Source organism: Zootoca vivipara, chromosome 14 (assembly GCF_965207765.1).
Source record: "Zootoca vivipara chromosome 14, rZooViv2.hap1.1, whole genome shotgun sequence".
NCBI classification, from domain to species: domain Eukaryota; kingdom Metazoa; phylum Chordata; class Lepidosauria; order Squamata; family Lacertidae; genus Zootoca; species Zootoca vivipara.
This window is the reverse complement of record NC_142597.1, coordinates 35,423,812-35,436,069: the sequence shown is the minus strand read 5'-3', so window position 1 is coordinate 35,436,069 and position 12,258 is coordinate 35,423,812. Positions and strand designations below refer to the sequence as shown.

Below are 12,258 nucleotides of genomic sequence, written 5' to 3'. Positions count from 1 at the left end.
AGGTGGGCACCTCCTGTTGTCTCATGGAACATTGGAGTGACCCACTGAAACAAAATTTAATCAAACACCTGGCAACTCTGGTTTGGGGGGGGGGGGTAAGTGCATTATGAAGAACTGTAGGTTCAAAACTACATGTTAGTGACCTTTGTTCAAAGAAAGAAAGAAAAGGTTGCTGACCTTCAGGGTGCTGCAGCTTCCAAAATAAACCTCAACATAAAAACAATCCCCAAAATGTAAACGCCATTTACACTCAGAACAAATAACGTCCTAACAATGTTAGAACAAACAATGGCGCGTATTATACAGCAAATTCTTTTAATACCAAAGTGAGTCAGCTATAGTAAACACAAAATGACCTATACAGTGGTACCTCGCTAGACAAATGCATCACAAGACGAAAAACTCGCAAAACGATAGATAGATGCAATTTCAATGGAGACTCACAAGACGATGTTTCCTATGGCGCGCTTCGCAAGACAAATTTTTTCATCCCGTAGGGTGCCTCGCAATACGAATTTTTTCCCCCATCTTGCGAGGCACCCTATGGGTAACCACACTTCAATGCGTTCCTATGGGAACCGCTTCGCAAAACGAATTTTTCGCTATACGAAGCGACTCGCGGGACGAATCAAATTTGTCTAGCGAGGCACCACTGTATATCTGTCCATCAGCACCATGCTTCAGATGTCTCGAAAAGGAATGCATTTTCTTATTCTGAAACATCCTTGCATCACTCTTCTTCCTCCTCTGTTCAGAACGCAAAACAACTGCAAGCAACATCTGGCTGGATCACATGAAATGTAATTGAGCAACTGCTTACAATTATGCTCACTCAGTGGATGGAATGATATGATGCAGATTCGGAGAGCAAGCAAGATAATGCCTTGCTGAACATTTGTTCCCTGCGCCTGGAGATTCTGTTGCACTTTCTCTGGAGGTCATTTAGCCAACGGGCATAATAGTTCAAGTTCGGCAACGCAAAACTGATGAACCCTATCCTGGAGGGCCAGAGAAAATCAAAACTTATACTGTACACATGTATTAATAATTATAATGATAGTGGTTTGATTTCTTATCCACCCTTCACTGCAAGATCCCGGGGTGGGTTACAGCCATTTGACGCACAATATTATGTGCAAACTTGTTTTCTCCTGCTCTGGAGGGTAGGACTCGAACCAATGGCTTCAGGTTACAAGAAAGGAGATTCCTACTGAGCATCAATAAGAACTTTCTGACTATAAGAGGTGTTTGACAATGCAACTGATTCCCACAAGAGGTTGTGGGCTCTCCCTCCCTGGGGTGGGTTTAAGCAGAGGTTGGATGGCCATCTGTCGTGGATGCTTTAGTTGAGATTTCTGCAATGCAGGAGGTCGAACTACGGTAGATGACTCTTGGCATCCCTTCCAACTCTACAGTTCTACGATTCTATTAGGAACGGCAACAACTGATTGCAAGGAAGAGAATAGGGTGGGTCCGTAAGAGAGAGAGAGAGAGAGAGAGAGAGAGAGAGAGAGAGAGAGAGAGAGAGAGAGAGAGAGAGAGAGTTGCGAGGATAAAGAGGCTTGTCTTTCAAATATAATGAAAACTACATAAGGAAAGTGCCAGACATACCTCTGTGGGGAGGTAATTCAACAGCTATGGGGCTGCCACAGAAATTGCCCTCTTGCTGCCACCCCCTCAGCTTCTGAGGACAAGGGAGCCACTAAAAGGGCCACCTCTAATGACCTTAGCCCTCAAGAGAGTCTGTAAGGAAAGAAGCCTCTCATACCCTACTGACAGGTGCTACACAGCTTTAGCTACCTAATTCTTACTCAGATACTCTCTGATTTGCTAATACAGGCACCATAGCTGTCAAGTTCCCCCCTTTCTTGCGAGAAAGCCTATTCAGCATAAGGGATTTCCCTTTAAAAAAAGGGAGAACTTGACAGCTACCAGTATGACAGGCATAAGGAAACTCGGCCCTCCAGATGTTTTGGGACTACAACTCCCATCACCCCTAGCTAACAAGACCAGTGGTCAGGGATGATTGGAGTTGTAGTCTCAAAACATCTGGAGGGCCGAGTTTGCTTATGCCTGTGCTAACGTGTTGAGGATGGAGGAAGACCTTGGTCTTGGCCTTGCCGCTTGTGGGGAACAGCGGTCTCCTAGAAACTCTCAGCACCCTTAACAAACGACAGTTCCCAGGATTCTTTGGGGGAGCCATGACTATGACTGCCTAACGTGGTATGATACTGTACAGCAAGGTTGCCATACAGTATTTCAAAAAGTGAAAATCCAGACACAATTTGCACAATCTCAAAAAAAGAAAAAAAAACTTGAGTTTTTGAGCTATTTGTAATGAAATTCACCAAAATCTTCACTTCCAACATGGGCTGCCATACATCCGGATTTTCCCAGACATTTCAGTGTTTTCCACTTCTTGCGAATGCCGGTTATGTCTGGGAAATTCTGGACATATGGCAACCCTACGTATAGTGCAGATGGGGCATGTGTTTAAATGCATTTGATGACGTTGCTTTTTTTAGTGAGCAACTGGATAGACTTAGACACTTATATATCCACCATTGACAAAAGGACAAGGATTGTCATTCTGAAAAGTAGAATCCACAAAAAGGTCGGGGAGGAATCTCCTTGAAGGGGCTTAGATCCCTGAGCCACACAGGAGTTATGCCTGCCCTCCTACCCCATAATTCTCAAATCACAGGTGCATATTTAGTTATTTATTCCATTCCGTGAATGTTCCACTGTGGATGTTCACTTGATTTAACCAATTTTATGAGGATCATTTGAGCTTCTCCTTGTTGTGAGCGTCTTTATATTAAGGAAAGCAATATTTTGAAACTCATTTACAGACAACAGGGACAAACTCTGAAGTCTATATTCTATTCTGCAGAAACACAACCTGCCTCCTCGGTGCCACACTTAATAGCAAAACCAAGAAATATCACAATCCAGGGTCATTGCTTTAAGAAGACTAAATATGTGAGGTGCTGCAGCCGGGCACAAAAAAACTGCCAGCCCAACCACACAGAGTAGTTGTGTGCACTTAACAACAACAACAACAACAACTTATTTATATGTCACTCATATGACTGGATTGCCCCAACCACTCTGGGCAGCTTCCAACAAACTAAAACACTGTGAGACATCAAACATTAAAAACTTCCCTATACAGGGCTGCCTTCAGATGTCTTCTAAAAGTCAGAAAGCTGTTTAGTTCCTTGACATTTGATGGGAGGGTGTTCCACAGGGATTGGGGGGGGGGACTATTGAGAAGGTCCTTTGCCTGGTTCCCTGTAACTGAAAGAGAAATGGGGAGATTTGCTCATTCCTACACTGCACCAATTTTATACACTGAATGGCAAAGTTTTTCCTGGAGTGTCCCATTTCAGGCTGTGGGTATCTGGGGAATAGTAGGGAGGGAGGGAGGTGGGAGGTTCGATTCCCCGCGACGGGGTGACTCGGTCCCAGCTCCTGCCAACCTAGCAGTTCGAAAGCACGCCAAAAGTGCAAGTAGATCAATAGGTACCGCTCCGGCGGGAAGGTAAACGGCGTTTCCGTGCGCTGCTCTGGTTTCGCCAGAAGCGGCTTTGTCATGCTGGCCACATGACCCGGAAAAACTGTCTGGGGAGTGGACAAACGGCCTGTAAAGCAAGATGAGCACCACAACCCCAGAGTCATTCATGACTGGACTTAACTGTCAGGGGTCCTTTACCTTTAGTGCTTTTTTTCCTGGGGGAGATGAATACCCCCTAAACATTTTATGAATATAGGTTTGGCCTCATTGAGAGGCGGTATTTCAATATGAGTAGGAAAATGAGAGTAACCCTAAACACTGAATATTCCCATATGACAAACAAGCTCATGGTCTATAGAGAATTAGCATGTCAGGGCAAAAGGCTTCACCCAGACTTCTGGTGTACAAGCTTTTGACTTGAGTACAATTTATTTGTCATGACAATAAGCATTCAGGGATGCAGCACAACACTTGCAGTAAAGCAAGTTAACCAACCCCCTGGATTCTGAAAATGCATTCACTTAAGTGGACTTAGAATCATAGAATCGTAGAATTGAGGATTATGTATTCCAACCCCCTGCAATATAGGAACATACAATTGTCCCATATAGGGATCAAACCTGCAACGTTGGCATTATTAGCAGCATGCTCCAGCCAACTGCGCTATTAAAACAGATCCTTTATTGCGCAGTCACGCAAAACAGAACCAACAACAAGACAAGTAAAATATCACAATATGCAAAATATATCCAAATAGGTTTGTAATACATAAATGATATCAGGAGTGATTAAAACACATCTAAAATATGATATCTTATTATAAAATATGGAAGTTAAGAGTGAGTCAAATAAATAAGTAACAGTATGACAACCAGATTATAAACAGCACCCAGACAGCATAAGTTTAATAATTTGGGGGCAATGTCCTTTTCGTATTTTTGCAGCCAGAAGAAACAACAATAATAATTTTATTATTTGTACTTTTGCCATATTTCTATCTTGCCTGTCTTCCAAGGAACTCAAGGTACGGTACATGGTTCTCTGCACTCCCCCCCCCCACAATATTATCTTCCTAAAAACCCTGTGAGAAAGGCCTAGTGTCATACAGCGAGTCCAGGAGTGCCAACTTGCCCCCGTGTCCATGGGTGCCCAGGGCCATGGGTGCCATACAGCATGCCTTTGTGGGTGCCCAGCCCCTTCATGGGGAATTTTTTTGGTGCTTGGGCACCCATGGCCCCAGGGAAGAGTCAGAATTTGAACCCAGGTCCCTCTGGTCCAATTCTGAAATGCTAACCATAATAATAATAATAATAATAATAATAATAATAATACCACCGGTAATAATAATAATAATGATTTATTTATACCCTGCCCATTACAGTAATCCATCAAACATTAAAAGCTTCCCTAAACAGGGCTGCCTTCAGATGTCTTCTAAAAGTCTGTTCTCTTTGATATCTGGTGCGAGGGCGTTCCACAGGGCGGGTGCCACTACCGAGAAGGCCCTCTGTTTGGTTCCCTGTAACTTGGCTTCTCACAGTGAGGAAACCACCAGAAGGCCCTCGGTGCTGGACCTCAGTGTCCGGGTAGAACGATGGGGGTGGAGACACTCCTTCAGATATACTGGATTGAGGTCATATAAGGCTTTGAAGGTCAGCACCAACACTTTGAATTGTGCTCGGAAACGTACTGAGAGCCAATGTACGTACTGGGAATGGGAACCATTGTGTCATGCCAGCTTACCATGCCAGTTAATGCTCCCCACACCCCGTGTATACATTCCTTAGACGTAACAGTTGTTGCCAATTGTGCTGGCACACTTTCCTAACAGCCGCTCTTCTGCATCTAGTTACACAGAGCATGGGACTCCAGCAAATGTGAGTTTTGCAGATCCACTGTGATGTGACAAGTTTCGCCCACCCAAACAACTCCCTCTTTCTGCACACCTATGTTGTCTCCTGTCAGCCCATTGATGACAGGTTGTTGCTCATCGACAATTATTTTCAAAATAGCATTTGAAATGGTATGCTTGTCTTGGCACCATAAGACAACTGAGGCTGTCACCCTAAGCATCTTTTCGAAGGAATAAGGTCCACTAAAATCAATGGAATATTGATTGATTTCTGTGGAGTCAGATCTCTGCCCAAACTTCTTTCAAGTGTATTTATTTTAATAATTTTTGACCTGCCCTTCATCCAGATGGATTCCTGGGTGGTATAATCTCTCTCTCTCTTTATATGTGTGTGTATATATGTGTGTGTATATGTGTGTGTGTGTGTGTGTGTGTGTGTGTGTGTGTGTGTATATATGCTTGGGCAAAAAATGAAGTCTTAACCTGGCACCAAGAAGATTGCACTGTGTCAATTACAAGTCCAGCCTCTCCAGGGAGCCTATTTCAAAGTCAAGGGGCCACCACAGAAAAGCCCCTCTCGCTGAAGTGACAGAAAGGCCTCAGCTAAAGATATAACTGTACAGGCAGGAAAATATGGGAGGAGATGTTCATACCGGTATATGGACCCCCAAGCTGCATACAGAGTGCAAACTGTGGGGCCATAGAGCCAAGATATACTGTATACTGTACAAGCAGAACTCCAAAACTACTCAAACAACAGCAACAACTGGCAACATTGTGCGCTAATACCTAGAAAGAATGTATACACTTGCCAAACCTCAAGCCACCACATAAAGATGTCCAAGCCTTTTTCTCCACCCCCACCATAAAAGCATGCAGCTCAATATTTCTTGATCCCATACCTCATGCATTTCAGTGATAGTGTCCTTGCTTGTGTTTTAAATCTAATGAATGCCAAAAAATTCAGGAAAGGAAAATGCTTTGCAAGTACGGAGAGTTTATAAGGTGGGCTTGGCCTACTCGGCAGTTCATATGCATGTCAGTAGCTTTTGAGGGAGAAACCCCAAACCCTGAATCCCTCTAGTTTTCAAATCAAGGAAGGAAGGGATTTTTGACTGGTGGGGATGTGGGGGTGAGAGAGAGACTGAAGGAACGGAATGCAAGAAGTTTACAACCAGGTGGGTATTGTAAGTGGAAATCACTGGTACACAAATGTTTCTATACAACCGGGGACACCATAACAGCTGTTTTGAATTCTCGAGAACATCAGAACTGGAGGCATTTTTGTCACATATTCTGAAGGGGGGGGTGGGAACAGAGTAGTGTGCTTAAGTTAAAGGGCCATTGTCCAAATCAGCCTTTAACACAGGAGAAATAAAACACTTAGCTATCTTGATATACCAAAAGGCAAGGATACGTTCGATTAACACATAAACTCACTCTAGAAAGGCACCTAAGCTTGAAAGGTCTAACCCTGAATGGCATACAATGTAAACACCATGAAAAAGAACAGGAAACCCAAGGGCCAAAAAGTTATGTGAAACTGATTTGGGAAAAGGGAGTGAATGAAATTGACAAAACCAAGAAATTAGCCTAAGATATGAGGGTCAAGGATGGCGAGAAAGAGACAGAAGGAATCTGGGAAATAATGGTATTATGTTTACCCTCAACTGTCAGATGGGGGGGGGAGGGGAAGCTGCATGCTTCTTCCACAACTCCTGTTTCTCTTGCACACCACGTTTGTGACAATGTGCATAGAACCGGCATTGTCTTTCAGTGATACCAGTCTGATTTCCTCTCCTCACCCCAAGAAATCATGTCAAGATAAGATGCCCATCATCTTCAAACCTGCCCTTTCTTGATGTCACACACATACCCCTTTCTCCCCAGGAGAAATCAAACATTAAAGGAGAAAAGTGCATTTTGGGGAGGGAGGGGAAAGAAAGCAGCACACGGCGAGGAATAAAGAGAAGCCTCCACTTGTCCACACCAGACACACAAAAGCACTTTTTTCTGCAACAAGAAAGAAGGGGAGGGAGGGGATTAAGGGGGCATTGACAACCGGGTTCCCACTTGCAAGCAACCCTTCAGATGACAGCCAGGGGCTGTTCTTTTGCACATCTCTTCAGACACACACCCCTTTTTCATCCCAGCCATACTTTAAAGGGGCAGCAAATAAATAAACCAAGCCTTCTGGAGCATAAAGGAGACGCAAGTCCAATGCCACTGCCCGTCTCTTCTTCTGCCCCCACCCCCACCTCCAAGTTCCTCCAAGCCCCTCCTCTTCCCCCCCCTCTCGCTCGCAAGGAATACACCCCGACTCCCTCCCCACCTCCGAACACATAAAGCACCACCACTCCCCAACAGCTGGGGAGAGCGAGGGGAAGAGGGGGGGGAGAGAGAGAGACCCAGCCAACTCGCTCCTCAAAGCAGCACATCCATCAAACTGCAGCCCAAACAAAAATAAATACACTCAGCGCACAGCAAGGCAGGGGAAGAAACCACCTCGACCTATAAATATTTGGAGTAGCCAAGGGATTCGGGGGCGGGGGGGGAGCCAAGAAAGAGATGGGGTTCCTGGTCTGCATTGTTATCCAAGCAGTAGGGACCAGAGGAGAGGAAAGAGGACACCCCCCCTCAAGTGCACACACCCCTCTATGCTGCCATTACCCCCCCTCCCCATCCACAGTCAGCAAACAATGAGTGAGAGGGCAAGCCCGGCCGCCCCCTCCCCTTCCGGGCTTCCCTATAATATAGCCCCGCCGCCACCCCCGACGGGGAGCCCGGGCGCCCTCACCTCCAAGGCTTCCAGCGTGACGAAGCTGGCCAGGGCAAAGCCATCGATGATGTCCTCCTCGGGCGAAGACGACTCCCTCCTCTTCCTCCTGGGGGGCTTGGGCCGGCCCGTCGGCGGCAGCGGCGGCTTGCCATTGTTGTCGAGCTCGGAGCCCGAGGAAGAAAGGACGGACGGGGCGGGGGGCGTCCGCCTGGGCTCCGCCGCCACCACCACCAGAGCCGCCCCGCCGGGAACAGCAGCAGCAGCAGCAGCAACAGCACCTTGTAATAATCCGCGTTTGGAGCGCCTCGCCCGGTCGCGCTGCGAGCGGGAGCGCCGCTTCTTGCGAAAGCCGTTGCAGAGTGTGGGGCCGTCCATGGCTCGCTCGCTCTCGTCGCAACAACAGGGCCCCCCACCCCACCCCCAGACAACTCCACGCTGCCTTCGCCCTCCCTCCCTCCTGCTCTTCCCCCCCAACTACCCACCCCCTCCAACTTCGTTTCCCCCACCCCCCGGTGGAATACAGGGAGGGAGGGAGGGGGAGGAAGGAGAAGGAGGGGGGCAAGAAAGGGAGACTCCCAAGGAATGTCAGCACCCGGGGGGGGGGCGGCGAGAGAGATGTCGAGAGATTCCTCCGAGCAAACCCAGGAAAGTAAAGGCTGGTCACTGGTCTTCCTTGGGAAAATAGATACGTGTAATTCCTTCCAACCTCGGCAGCAGAAAATAAATTAGAGGAACAGAATGCCTTGATCCAAAGGCAGAGAGAGGCAAGCGTGAGGAGGGGTGTGTGTGGCGGGGTTGTCTCTTGATTCCGCACCCCCCCCCCCGTTTGATTTTTTTTTTAATCCATTGAGGAGGAGGGAAGGGGTGGGGAGACAAACTATTCCTCCACCCGAGAGGTTGGCTCCTTTCTTCTTTTCATGCTTGCAGAATTGAAGGCAGCGACCGTGTAAATATGTATGGATATATTCTCACACACACAAACACGGATAAGTAAATGGAACTCTTTCCCCGCCCCGTTAGATGCTTTGGATTAAACAGGGAGAAGTTGCTTCCGATTTGGTGGTATGTGTGTGTGTTTTTTCCTCCCCTCCGCCGTGTCTTGCTTCACGCCGGAAAATCTCGTCGTCGTGGTTCAATCCGGTGGGGCGAGCGAGAGAAAAAAAAAACCTCCAGCTGGAATAGACCGACGCACCTGGTCCTGGAGCAGGTCGAGTGGGTGCCCTGCCAGCGCAGAGACACCCACCTGCCTCAAGTTTTCCCCTCCACCCCGCACCCCTGGGCCCTCCTTTCTCCAGGTTAGCACTGCCTGCCCCCCCCCAAAAAAACCCACCCTCAACCCCCCCAGAGATGAAGCCCCAGCAGCCTCAAAGTCGCGCAGCCCGAGGTGGGGAAGAGTTCAGCGCCACGGAATCCACGCCGAGTATCCAAGAATCCAAACACAAAGGAAATTGACAAGCTCCTTCTTTCTTTCTCTCTCTCTCTCTCTCTCTCTCTCTCTTTCCCCCCTTCTCTCTCTCTTCCCTTTCTCCTCCCAGGAGGAGCCACACAGCCGAAAGGAGAACTGAGAGGTGCTGCTGGAGGAGATGGAGAGGGAGGGGGGTACACGCCAAACATCCACCACCACCCCAAATAAATGTCTCTGGTGGTGGGAGGGGGGACAGGAGGAAAGGGGCTGCTGAGTCTCCGGGAAGCTGCCTCTCCTCCAGACTGGGGAGGGGGCGACAACGTAACGGCACGAGAAGGGGCCAAGAGATACAGGATCCTTCCCTGGGGGGGCTGCTGCTGAAGATAAGAGATGTAATCTCGGTTTGGCTCTCCCCGCACGCCTCCGGCGGCAGCAGCAGCAGCAGCAGCAGCAGCAGCAGCAGCAGCAGCAGCAGCAGCAGCAGCAGCAGCAGCAGCAGCAGCAGCAGCAGCAGCAGCAGCAGCAGCAGCAGCAGCAGCAGCAGCAGCAGCCGGGATCCAGCCGCCTTTCACATCTTCCCTACCTTTCTGTGTGTGTCTGCCTCTCCCTCCCTCCCTCCCCCTCGGTCACATGACGAACTTTCCTCTCTCTTCCCCACCCCCCATTCCGTCCATCCCCACCGCGCAGGGTGAAATAAAGCTCCCCTAGCCGCGCGAAATAAGTTGCAGGCATGCGCGCCGAGTTTGCGCGCTGCCTCTTCTGCGCTCTGCTCCATCCAGCCCAGAAGAAGGAATGAATGGGGAAGGGAATTCTCGCGGGAGCCTCTGGCCCTTTAACGCGGCGGGTGGGGGCGGGGGAGGGAGAGAAGGGGGCGGGGTCGTGGCAAGGAAGGTTGATTGCTGCAGAGAGGGCTGCTTGATGCCTTGCAGGAGCTGGGAGGGCAGCGTGGGGGGGGGGGGCAAGGACTTATGTGCCTTGAACCACTCCATGAAAAATGCAAAAATTCAGCCAGTGAAGTGAATCGGGGTGGTGGTGAATATCCAGTAGTGAATGAAAGAAAGACATCTAAAGGCATCCATTGAATAGCAAGCAAAGTTGTACCTGAGATATTTTAATAATAATAATAATAATGTTGTTTAATCGTTTAGTCGTGTCTGACTCTTCGTGACCCCATAGACCAGAGAACGCCAGGCACTCCTGTCTTCCACTGCCTCCCGCAATTTGGTCAAACTCGTGTTCATAGCTTCGAGAACACTGTCCAACCATCTTGTCCTCTGTCATCCCCTTCTCCTAGTGCCCCCAATCTTTCCCAACATCAGGGTCTTTTCCAAGGAGTCTTCTCTTCTCATGAGGTGGCCAAAATCTTGGAGCCTCAGCTTCAGGATCTGCCCTTCCAGTGAGCACTCAGGGCTGATTTCCTTCAGAATGGATAGGTTTGATCTTCTTGCAGTCCATGGGACTCTCAAGATTCTCCTCCAGCACTATAATTCAAAAGCATCAATTCTTCGGCGATCAGCCTTCGTTATGGTCCAGCTCTCACTTCCATACATCACTACTGTGAAAACCATAGCTTTAACTATACAGACCTTTGTCGGCAAGGTGATGTCTCTGCTTTTTAAGATGTTGTCATTGCTTTTCTCCCAAGGTTTGTCATTGCTTTTCTCCCAAGAAGCAGGGGCCTTTTGATTTCATGACTGCTGTCACCATCTGCAGTGATCATGGAACCCAAGAAATAATAATAATAATAATAATAATAATAATAATAATAATAATAATCCCATTAATAATGAACCCATCTGAGTAGGTTGCCCTGGCAACTCTGGGTGGCTTCCAACAAATTAAGAATTTAAAAGCTTAATAAAACATCAGACATTAAACCTTCCTTATACAGGGCTACCTTCAGATGTCTTCTAAAGTTATTTATCTCCTTGACATCTGGCAGGAGGGCGTTCCACAGGGCGGGTGCCACTACCGAGAAGGCCCTCTGCCTGGTTCCCTGTGACCTCCCTTCTCGCAGTGAGGGAACTGCCAGAAGGCCCTCGGAGCTGGATCTCAATGTCTGGGCTGAACAATAGGGGTGGAGATGCTAAAGCCATTTAAAGGTCAGGACCAATACTTTGAATTGTGCTTGGAAAGGTACTGGGAGCCAATGTGTGTTACCTATATGGTCCTGGCCAGTGCTATTTTTCTAGAAAAAGAGGAGCCGCCGCCGGAACTCACCGTGAACACCTCCCTTGCTCTTTTATAATGGCAATGGCAACCAGACTGAACCTGGGACATTCTGCTCTACCGCTGAGCTATAGCCCATCAATAACAAATTAACAATAACAAACAGGAGGATCCAATCGAAAGGATGTGGCATGAACACAGCGAGGAGTGAAGCAAAACTCGGGCACTAATTCATAGAATCAAAGAATTGATTGGAAGGGACCCCTGAGGATCTACTAGTCCAGGGTTTCCCAAACCTGGGTCTCTCTCCAGCTGTTTTTGGACTACAGTTCCCATCATCCCTGGCCACTGGTCCTGCTAGCTAAGGATGATGGGAGGTGTAGTCCAACAACAGTTGGAGGCCAAGTTTGGGAAACCCTGATCTAGTACAACCCCCTGCAATGCAGGAATATGCATTTGTCCCATACGGGGATCGAACCTGCAACCTTGGCGTTATCAGAACCATGCTCTATAACCAACTGAGAAATCCAAGTGGT

General features: G+C 48.1%; 1 protein-coding gene across 4 annotated transcripts in view; it reads right to left on the bottom strand.

The window, feature by feature from the left end:
* Nucleotides 1-8,592, bottom strand: part of AUTS2 (activator of transcription and developmental regulator AUTS2) — a 734,101-nt gene extending 725,509 nt beyond the window's left edge. For all 4 annotated transcript variants that reach the window (XM_088657874.1, XM_088657876.1, XM_060283030.2 and 1 more), the window contains exon 1: nt 8,167-8,592. In XM_088657874.1, the coding sequence (XP_088514000.1) occupies nt 8,167-8,523 (357 nt within the window). In that variant the 5' untranslated portion in view covers nt 8,524-8,592. The remainder of the gene's footprint in view (nt 1-8,166) is intronic.
* Between the last annotated feature and the right edge of the window lie 3,666 nt (nt 8,593-12,258).